This window comes from Fukomys damarensis, unplaced genomic scaffold (assembly GCF_012274545.1).
Source record: "Fukomys damarensis isolate Sample0158 unplaced genomic scaffold, DMR_v1.0_HiC HiC_scaffold_23, whole genome shotgun sequence".
NCBI classification, from domain to species: Eukaryota; Metazoa; Chordata; class Mammalia; order Rodentia; family Bathyergidae; genus Fukomys; species Fukomys damarensis.
In genome coordinates, this window is record NW_022900935.1 from 17,704,273 (window position 1) to 17,715,364 (window position 11,092).

General features: G+C 45.9%; 1 protein-coding gene across 5 annotated transcripts in view; it reads left to right on the forward strand.

The window, feature by feature from the left end:
• Positions 1-11,092, forward strand: part of Mecr (mitochondrial trans-2-enoyl-CoA reductase) — a 32,633-nt gene continuing 21,541 nt past the window's right edge. Inside the window, exons 1-2 of one of the 5 annotated variants that reach the window (XM_010631952.1) lie at positions 1-171; positions 3,789-3,852. In XM_010631952.1, coding sequence (XP_010630254.1) covers positions 3-171; positions 3,789-3,852 — 233 coding nt within the window. In that variant the 5' untranslated portion in view covers positions 1-2. Of the gene's footprint in view, positions 222-3,788; positions 3,853-10,415; positions 10,748-11,092 lie in introns of those variants that run through there. The other 4 variants (XM_010631963.2, XM_010631958.1, XM_010631979.2 and 1 more) reach the window with 4 other exon arrangements.

Here is an 11,092-nt window from a genome sequence, read left to right on the forward strand (position 1 = left end):
AGATGACGTCTCGCAGTGCGCCAAGCTTTGTCGGGGGCGAGGAGCATGTGGTTCCGCTGCTCTTTGTTGGGGGCGCGGACCCCAGCGCCGCTTCCCCTGGGGCTGCTCACGTCTTGGCACCGCCACTGTTGTGCAGCCTCTTCGTACTCCGCATTCGCCGATCCTTCCCGGGTACGGGCGCTGGTCTATGGGAACCACGGGGATCCAGCCAAGGTCGTCGAGTAAGAAACGGCGCCGAAACCGGGAAGGGGGCTCGGGTTCTTGGAAGGGTTTAAAACAGGTTATGGACTGGGAAAGAAGGGTCAGGGTTCGAAAGGAGACAGAGTAGCAAGACCGAAACTGAAGCGCAGGGCTTATTTGGTAGCTTAGAAAGTCCGTGCTTGAGCTACCTGAAGACCCAAGAGACACAATGTGGGAGTAGAGGCTGACGTTTATTGATCAGATTTACTGTGTGTCGGGCAATTCTTTGCTTAAGCGAATGCCGTAATGTAACTGTCACAATAATGTTTGGGGGTAGTTAACTGGATTTCCACTTTCCAGATGAGAAAACCGAGGCACTCATTTGCACAAGGTCACACAGCCAGTGACAAAGTCTCTGAGCGACCCTTCTCAGTTAAGTAATAGATTATTGCTTCTATGTTACAGAAAGCAAGGTATCTGGCCAAAGTGATACAGCTAATAAGTGATTGGAACAGAGATTTGAATCCATGACGTCTAACTCTTGTCTCATATGGTTCCTCTCTACTGCACCATCTGTGCACCTTGACCTAATTAAAAAAGGCTGTTCTGAAGCCTTACAGGCCTAAAGTCAAAGACAAGTTCAGCCCTTTTGGTAGCTGGTTGATCTTGGACGAGTCACTCAACATCTCTGAGCTCTTTTCTGAGCATGTCCTCCTGTTGGATCTTAATTCATGATCTTTGCATGTAGCCGATAAAAGCAGTATGTGAATGGTCAACCATTAATAAATGTGCACATAAATAACCATTCAAAAAGATTGCTGGAGCACAGCTAAGGCAAAATACAGATCCTGAAATCACAACACCTGGGGCTAGAACTTTGTCCTAACTTTTCCTAGCTATGTATGTTTGGCATGTTACTGAAGTTCTTGGAGCATTGATGTCATCATATTTAAATAGAGACAATACAGACATAACCCACAAGGCTAATCAGCCAAGAGAGATTTAAAATTCCTTACCAAAAATCACCTTCATATTCCCCATTGCTCACAGCTCTTTGATTCTGTTTGATTGTTTTCCTAGGTATGGCATTATTGTAGTGAATTAAATACAGACTAGATGATTTGACAGAGAAAAGCCACAGTTAAATTAAGGTCTTGCACTGAGCCTAGCCACATCCACCTTTAGAGCAATTAAAGAATAGCAAGAAGACACATCACTGGGTATAATAGCATATGCCTGTAATCTCGGCACTAGGGAAGCTGAGGCAGGTGGATGGCCTCAAGTTCAAGACCAGCCTGGACTACAGAGTGAGTTCAAAGGCAGCCTAGAATAGAGAGAGAGAGACCCTGTCTCAAAATATGCCCCCCCCAAAAAAAGACACATCGGCTGGTAAACCCAAACTGTCTTTTAATCATAGGTAATAAATCATCATGTCAGAGAAGACATCTCTGTGGACTGTGCTGCAGAGAGCCGGCAAAGCTCGAGGACACACATGTCCATTTCCAGGAATGCACACCAAGCAAGAACAATGTAGTGCCTCTCCCACAGGCTTGTAATATCTGTGTCTGGTGCTGGACCTGCCACAAAGCAAGTGCTCCATAATGTTAGCTGAATCTGATTCTGATTTCACTAGGAAATACACCTTTTATTGAGTTTTACTAGGGTGATGTAGGTGGTCTGAGAAGAGTAAGCAGTGAATACAGCTGCCTTCTGCTTACTCCCTTCTCTTGGAGAGCCAGGGAAACTAGAACAGACTGGTCAGTCTGCAAGTGCCACTTAGAAAAAAAAAAAAACACATCTTGTCTCCTTGTGTAGAACTCTGCTAAATTCCCTTATGTTCCAAGCAATACTTCTTCAAAGCATTATATTCAGCTTGGCTTCACAGCTCATTCACCTTTGGTACTGGTAAAAATTAAATATTTCCAGGCCCCACACCTGATGTTCTTAATAGGTCTGGGATGTCCTGCAGCATGTGTCTTTTCAAGCTGTGCAGGTTACCAAGTGGCTGCTGCCTGGCTGTTCACTGCCTTGTGAATAGTAATTCTCTCTCCTAGAAGGGAAAGGCACCTTTCCCTTCTGACCCAGATTCAGGCGTCGTTGCTTGTTCATGTATGGGCTGAGGCCAGAGACTGGGATTCTCTTAGGAGGTTTAGGATTACTCCACAGTCACAGAAAGAATCAGGTGTCCTTTACACATGCTAGTGACTGGATGTTTGGATCAGGTTTCACCAGTAGGGTCATGGAGCTACCCAGAGTCTAAACAGAGCATTCCCACACCAGTTTGTGATGTCTGACTGTAGGCCAGAGCCCTGGGAGCAGGAGGGAAGGAAGAGGAACAATCTGCCTAGGCTCAGAGCTTGCAGAGCTTCTCACACCAAGGCTTCCTGTTCCCATGTTAACATTCTGAATATCCCTGCTTTCCTTCAGTTTGCCCCCTAAGCATTCCAGCTCTCCTCCTACTAAGCCATGTTCCCCTATCTCTTAGTTTCTTTCCCTTCCTCCTCAACTAAGCTCCCCTAAATATGTACTTGGTCATTTTCATTTAAAAGATTGAACAGCTGAGCTGGGCGCAGTGATGCACGCCTGTGATCCTAGCACTTGGGAGGCTGAGGCAGGAGGATCACTGAGTTCGAGACCAGCCTGGGCTACATAGTGAGTTTCAGGTCAGTCTCACCTACATAGTGAAACCCTGTCTCAAAAAAACGAAAATAAATAAAAGTCATACTGCTCAAGAGAATTACAGACCTTCTAGAAATCTCAGAGGTCCTTGTGGCCATTGTCCCTTGGGCAGAGTTCTAGACTCTGCCAGATAGTTCCCAGAAACTCTAATGTTCTCTTTTTTTTGGCCCTACAGGTCCCCTCAGAACTTTGCCATTCTCTCAGTGTTATGTTGGACAGAGCTCTCATTCATTGCATACCCATTATGTAGAAAGCACAGTATTATGCTAATTTCTCCACATATGTAATGGAATTTTAAAATCACAGTAGGAGCTGGGAATGGTGGTACACACCTATAATCCCAGCAGTCAGCAGACTAAACCGGAGGATCACTGTGTGTTTGAGGCCAGCCTGGGCTACATAACGAGTTCAAGGCCAGCCTGAACTATAAAATGAAACTCTGTCTCAAAAATAAATAAATAAAAAGGGCTGGAGATACAGCTCAGTGTGAAGGCCCTGAGTTCAGTCACCATCACTGAAAAATAACAGTGGGGCCAGGGTATAAATAGTAGAGCCCTTGCCTAGCATGTGTGAAGCCCTGGGTTCAGTCCCCAGTGCCAAAAAAAGAAAAAAGTTGCAACAATCCAATTTGGTCATTGTTACCCTAGTTTACAAATAAGGAAGCTATGGTTCAAGAATGTTGAATGATACTTTTCCAAGCAAGTAGGATGCCTCTTCTTAGCTAAAATACTTTGAGACCTTGGCCTGAGGAAACAATGACAGTCACCTCAGAAATTTTGAGAATGAGATGTGGTGTAAAATTGGAAATAAGAGTCATCAGAAGAAAAAGTATAGGTCATGCAAGTGGTAGAGAAATTCTGCCGCCTACCGGAATGGCAGTTCTACCCTGAGGAAGATAGAGATACTAGTCTATCCCCTTCCCTTTTCAGAACCTGAAGCTTTCGTAGAACAGCGTCCTGATCATGGCCCTCACCTACCTGCTGCAGGTACAAGGTAAAACAGCTGGAAAACCCTTGGACACGTACTCATTCTGCCATGAGCCAGATGGAATTTAGAGAAGCAGGTGGTGGCACCCCAGGCTGTGGGGACGGTGTGTTCTCACTCGAGGGCACTGTTTGGAGTTGTTTTGTTTTGTTTTGTTTTGTTTTGTTGTTGTTTTGGTACCGGGGATTGAACTCGGGTCCTTTCGCTTGGAGGCAGGCCACTGAACCGCTGAGCTAAATCCCCAGCCCCAGTGTTCAGTGTTTGGAGTTCTTCTCCCCCCGCCCCAGGACACTGTTTATTCTCAGGGTATTTCTTCTTTTACGTTTGATGTCAATGATTAAAACCAAAACTATGTGGGCAACTTGGTTTTTTAAACCAGAATTATAATTAGTGGAAAAAAAATTTTAGCATTTGGTGCTCTGTTGGGGGCTCTTTTTCATAGTCACTAGTGAAAGGAGCCAGAGCAAAACTCACTGGCTTGATGAGTTAGCATTTATTCTTTGAGGGCCTACTAAGTATGAGACACTGAGAATACAGACACATAATCTGTGATCTGTACCCATAGGTAAGACACTGTAACCCAGTGGGGTACATTCACAGTACAGTGGAAACCCAGAAGAGGGGGTCCCTAACACCCTAGGTGGGGGTGAGAAATGTCTTCTCTAAAGAGAGGAGGTTGAGTCCTGCAGAAGATGGAGTGGTGTAGAGGAGAGAAAATGTAGAAATATTCCAAACTGAAGGACCTGCATGTGCAAAAACCCAGAGAGAAGAGGAAATGCAGTGTATCTGATCAACTAGCATTATCAAGCGCCTACTATATACTCAGTGTGTAATCCTGTGAGGGACGGATCTGCCAAACCGGCTCAGAGGAGCTGAGCCAGGGGTCACCAGATTTACACTCCAGCCCAGGAGATGCCACATCTTATAACACTCTGTCACTTGCCATCTGCACTTTGCTTGAGGCTGTGGAGTTCAAGACAGAGCCTCCTACCCCAGGTTCCTCAATTCTTGCCTCCCAGGGCGAGACTTGTGGGTATATCTCAAGGAGTCACACAGCAGGCTGGGTTTCTCCCCGCTGCCCAGAGCTTCTAAGACGATTGCTGTCACTCAGAGCAACTGTGAGTCTTTGTTCCTGTCGACCTCTGGTAGCTCCTTCGCCTCTGACCTTTCTCACCTTGGGCAGCAGCAGGGCTCATTTTAGAGACAGGAAAAAAAAAAAAAAAAAGAAATATATATGTGTGTGTGTGTGTGTGTGTGTGTGTGTGTATATGCCAGGGATTTGGCTCAGAGGTTCTGCCATCTGCCTCACAAACACAAGGCCCCAAGTTCGATCCCCAGTACAAACAAAAAAAAATGACACAAGGCCTAGTCTTCTGAGTTGCTCTTCGATAAAACAAAAGGCTTGACTTAGATCAGCAGTGGTAACTATTGACATGTATGCTGCCCCCCATCTTCTGTGTCAGCTCCCTTTTCTGTATGCCTTAAAACCTACTCACCTCTTTCTCCATTCCCCTCAAGCAACATTTTTTCCTGCAAAGACAAAGTAATGCTTTGTATTAGCTTTTTATTGCAATAACAAAATACCAAGATAATTAACTTAGAAGAGGTTTTCTATTTTGGCTCACAGTTTTGGATGTTTAGTGGCACCATTTAAGGCCTGTGGCAAGGCAACATCATGGGTGGGAACATGTAGCAAAACTTCTCATCATAAGCTAGGGAGCAAAAAGGAAAAAAACAGAGTCCCACAGTTCATTTGAGGGGTACACCCTCAGTGACCTAAGGACCTCTCACTAGGCCCTTCATCTTAAAGGTTTCACCACCTCCCACCAGTACCACCCCAGGGTGAAGCATTTAACAAATGTGCTTTTGGGGGACATTTAAGATCCAAACTGTAGCAGGCCTCAGCATCCTCGACATAATCCTGCAGCATGGAAATTAGAAAGTCATGAATCCCCTTTTCTCCAACAAGTATCCAGTTCTGACATCCTAAGGTGAGTGCTGGACTCCCACTCACTAGTGGTTGCTCTACTACTCTGAGGCAGCAGGATCACTTGAGTCCAGGAGTTTGAGGCCAGCTTGGGCAACATAGCAAGATTTCTGTTTCAATAAAAAAACAATTGTGCTCATGGGCCAAAAGATGAGTCCTGAATGGAAGGAAGACAGTATTATTTTGCAGCACGGAAGCTAGAAGAGGCCTAGGGAGGCAGGTGGATTTGTGTGCACTCTGAGTGGCATAAAAAGAGCTCTCCTTGGGAGCCCAGGACTGCTTTAGATCCTGGCCAGCTGAGGTCAGCAACATCCCTGCTGGGGGACAAGAAGTTACAACCTGTGAGCTGAAGGAGTTCATCCCTCACCATTTCCCAGTTGTGCCCTGCTTATTCATTGTCAGTAAAATCCCAGAACAAGCTACCCAGCAGTTCACTGACCACGGGGCTGCAGACAGACAGAAAAGCCACACACAGTGTCACTTGCCTTCTCTCTCCTTGCTTGGTTCTGCATACTGAGCAGATGAGAATCTCTGGTCAGGAACACCCTCCTGCCTGTTATTGCTCAAAATGATATTGACTGGTTTGAGGTGGTTGAGGAGAAGATGAACGATAAGTTAAGTGATTGCTAATTAAATGTGGAAGGCGGGAAAGAGATCTTAGCAGAGCTGGCCAGTGCCCACCTTCCACAGCAAATAGAACTGAGCCAATCCCCAGGGGACTGGCCTCTTCCCCCCCCACAAAAAAAAAAGCTCTTTCTTCTGCCTGCTTTTGTCTCCCTTGTACTTCGTATGGCATCACAGGTGTACAGCCTCAGCCTCAAAGGAGTCATTGTGACCTTATCCAGTCTGGGATCTGTCGATTGAGAGCAGTGGCATCCTTCTGAGTTACATGACGCCATCACACACAGTGCTGGGGAGTTGACCCGCAGGCTAGCCAGTCTGTGGGCGCCTCATGTGCATCCCATAATACAGCCACCGTTTCTTTTGGTGAGTTTTGAAAAAAAGGAACAGGAAAGAAGTTGTTATCCTTGCACCAGAGGTCCAGCTCCTAGAATTCAGACTCAGCCCTGTTTGTCTTCCCATTTCGGTATCCTTGACGACGCTGTTAGAACTGTCGGCTGGAACAGCGGTGTCTGTGGTATTGATGGCATTCCACGGGGCAGGCTGGAGCTGGTGTCAGCGGCACACCTGCCCCCAAGCATGCAGCTGGTGTCAGCACCCCCCCCGCGCCGCCCACCCACCTGTGGAAGCTGTTAGCGGCTTTTACTCGCCTTTTCCTAGACCCTCACTCCTGTTTTGCCCCTCCTCTCCCACTTCTGTGAAACTCAGCTGGCACAGAGCAGCCAGACTCCCCAGAAGGCAAACAAGAGAACCAGTAACAGTTTATAACCCAGTGTATCCTTTCCTTAGCTGCTGTATGGGCCAATTGGGCTATGAAAATAGTGTTCCCACTATGAAAATAGTGTCTGGGAAGCTCTGGATTACAACCAAGCTGCCAGTTTCTTTACTTGAGAACTTCTCAGAGCCTTTGTAAAGCTGACTGTTAGGAAGGAGTCTAGTAGGCAACATTTCCTAAACATGTTGGATCCTGGGGAACACCTAATAATATCACCTAATAATTCCTCAAACACAAGGTAGCAGATGCCATAATGGTGCTTAGCAGCCTGAGCTTTGGAGTCTAGTATGAGAGCAAGACCTGCCATTCTTTTCTTTTCCCCCTGTAGTGGGAATCAAATTCAGGACCTTGCACTTGCCAGGCAGTTGCAATGCCATTGAGCTACATCCCAGGCCTTGCCATTTACTCTTGAGCATGTTTCTTAGCTTCTCAGAGCCTCAGTTCCCTCTTTTTAAATTGACGTGGACATAGCCCCACATAAGTATCAGGAGGGCTAACTGTCTTGTATGTACAAGGACAAACATCATGCTCAGAGCTCAGCAGTCAGCGTGTCATTTCATTGTCTAGTCAAGTGGCCCAGAATGAGTTTTCCTGCTGTCCCTGGGCTCCACCTACACTCAGCTCACTCATGGCTCTTTATTATCTGGCCTGGAGTGCCCTCTGCTATCGGGTACCTTCCTCAGACTTCAGATAGGACACATTCATGACCACTTACATCCACTCTTCCTCCCTATCTCCCATCCAGGGGGAGTCTAAGCCAAAAAAAGCTTCAGGGCTAGGGATTTAGCTCAGTGGTTCTGCCACCTGCCTCTCAATAAATTTTTGCTGAACTGAATTTACTTGAATTTTTCAAAACGTTGCAGTTTTCCTTTCAGTGACTCAGTGATTCATTTTCTTTCTTTCTTTCTTTTTTTTTTTTTGGTACTGGGAATTGAACTCAGTACCTTGTGCTTAAGAGGCAGGTGCGGCACCACTGAGCTACATCCCCAGTTCCTGTCCTTTTAAAGACAGTCTGTCTGGACTACATAGTGAGATCCTGTCTCAAAATAAAATAAATAAAAGACAGGGTCTCACTTTGTAGTTCATGATGGCCTTAAGCTCACTGTGTCGCTAGCCTCAAATTGGGGAGCTTCCTGTCTCAGCCTCCCAAGTGCTGGATTACAAGCGTGTGTCACCGTATCCAGCTGACTTGGTGATTCTTCCCAGTGGTAGAGCTAGTGAAGTGATCCCAAGATTTCTTTGGCTGATAACAGTCTTGTCTGTGTATCTGGTACTATAGTAAATGTTTTATGTACTTTGACTCATTTAACCCAGTGAGAGGTTCTAATGTTATCCCATATCACAGAGGAGAGTTCTGAGGCTTATCCAGCTTGTTGAGCTAATGGCAGGTGCCTGGTTCACTCCCAAATCTATGAACTGCTGTCTGCATACATTCTTTTTTGTGGGGGGCAGTTTGCCGGGGATGGAACTCAGGTCCTTGTGCTTGCGAGGCAGGCGGTGGAACCACTGAGCTAAATCCCCAGCCCTGCATACATTCGTAACTGTGATCATCTAGATTTCTAAGAAGTAGAGTCTTACTGCACATTTGATTTGTATGAATAGACTAAAGTCTCAGAGTAATCTTCATCTTTATTTAAGTTCCTCCTTTGAGAGTCTTTTTCGTTTTCTTTGTTTTGTTTTGTTTTTGTTTTTGTTTTTTGAGACAGAGTCTCACTATGTAGTTGAAACTGACCTGGAACTCACTATGTAGCCCAGGCTGGTCTCAAACTCACAGTGATCCTCCTGCCTCAGCCTCCCAAGTGCTGGGATTACAGGCATGCACCACCACACCTGGCCTGAGAGTGTTTTTCTAAACAGCCTAGAACCAGGAAGAGCAAGTGCTAGTAGCCAAGGCCCTGTGACTGGAGGCCCTCCCTTGACTCCCTAGGTGACCAGCACTTTTATGCCATATTTTCTCTCAAGAGAGAAAAGTTTGATTCCAGATGCTAAACACTAAGGAAAGACTAAAGGTTCTCTGCCCTCTGTGAGCTCACAATCTTAATGAGATAGCAAATGCATTTGCGCAAATACACATGCGCGCGCGCGCGCACACACACATTCTGACTATAAAACCAGGTGGTAAGTAAAAAGAATTAAACTGAGAGCCTGAAGTATCTGAATCCAGGTTTCCATCTGTAATTCCAAAATCAAAATATCTTTTTTTTTTTTTTTTTTGAGACAGATTCTCACTATGTAGTCCAGACTGGCCTTGAACTCACTATATAGCCCAACTTGGCCTCAGACTTGAAATGAACCTCCTGCCCTCAGAGTGCTGGGATTACAGGCCTGCACCACCACGCCTAGCTCAAAAAAACTTTTAAAACAGTTTTATCATAACTCATTTGGAGATAAAACGTGGTGTAACATGAGGTTTTTATATGGTCTTTATTCACCCCCATAATTGTGATTCTCATTCATTTTGCTGCAGAAACACTGACTACAGGGTGCCGCCCCTACACAGGGAGTAGATGGTTCTGAATTCAAGTACGTCTGGCCCGAAGAGCTTTGGAAAAGGAGTTGTGAGCCGAGCGAAAAACACTCTCACCTGTAGAAACATGTAGAAAATGTGCAGAGAAAAAAATGTCTTTAGGCAGATTGAGCCCATGGACTTTTGTCAGCTTCCAAGGAAAAGTCTGATTATTTGTCAAGAGTGCAGGTGACAAGCAGTAGGCAGAATACAGGGGGGAAACTAGTCCCAAATCCATTTGCTGTGAGCAGGATCTTTCTTTGAGGTGTGGACTTCATACCTCTGCTCACAGAAACTTCACTGATCCCTCCCTTCCTGGTCCTCTGGGGCTGTGGTGGCTGCTGATGGTCCCTTCCTCCCCATCAGGCAGGTGGGGCAGGGGCCAGCCCACGGGTGGAGGTTCATTTCTCTACCCTCTGCTTGGTCTTGGGTCAGCTTCTTATTAGGAAGCTTCTCTTAACATCAGACTGCCAGGTTCAGAGCAGATCGGCCACTTCCTACCCTTAGTGGCCTTGAGCGAGTTATTTACCTCTTCTGTGGCTTTGTTCCTCGGCTGTAAAGGCAGAACAATAGTATGAAAGCTGCTGGAAAAGATGGAAGCTGGCCTGCAAAGCACTTAGCAGGGCGCCTGCTGGTGAGCACTCAGTAAGCAGTGCTTATTACGACAAGGACTCCCCTCCTCCAGCTGTGTATACGAAAGCATGCACTCCTCGATACTTAACTTTCTTTTAAAAGCCCTTTATTCTTTCTGCCCCTGATCATCCTCTCCTTTCTAGTTAGCCATTTTCTGTAGAGAGTTTCTCTATACTGGTTTCTCCCCACTGTTCCTCAGTCATGGTGAAGCATTACCTTCCTCACTTTGGTCGGGATTTGGTTCTCCCCAGCTCCTGGACAGCAATGGGAAGTAGTTGGGGATTCCCAAACTCACTTCAAGATGCTGACGTCGAGCCATATAAATAAGAATGCCAACTTTGGAGTTACATAAACCTGCCACTTAGCAGTCATCTAAGCCTGTGTAAGTTCCATAGTCTTGAGAAACCTCATTCCCTATGGGGCAGCCTGGTCCTGTTAATACTTCCATCCCAGAAATGGCATATCTTAAACTAGATCATGTACTTAAAGGCTTCAGCACAGGGCCGGGTGTATAAGGATGACCTCATGAGTGCCTGCCTCTACTGTTAGTATTATTGGAAAGCATCTCTTGAAAGTCACACTTCTTCCCAGAAATTAAGCCTTAGGTATAATTAAAAGTTTGGAGGGCTGGGGATTTAGCTCAGTGGTGCTGCCACCTGCCTCATAAGCATAAGGTTCTGAGTTTGATCCCTGGTACCAAAAAAAAAAAAAAAAAAAAAAAAAAAGA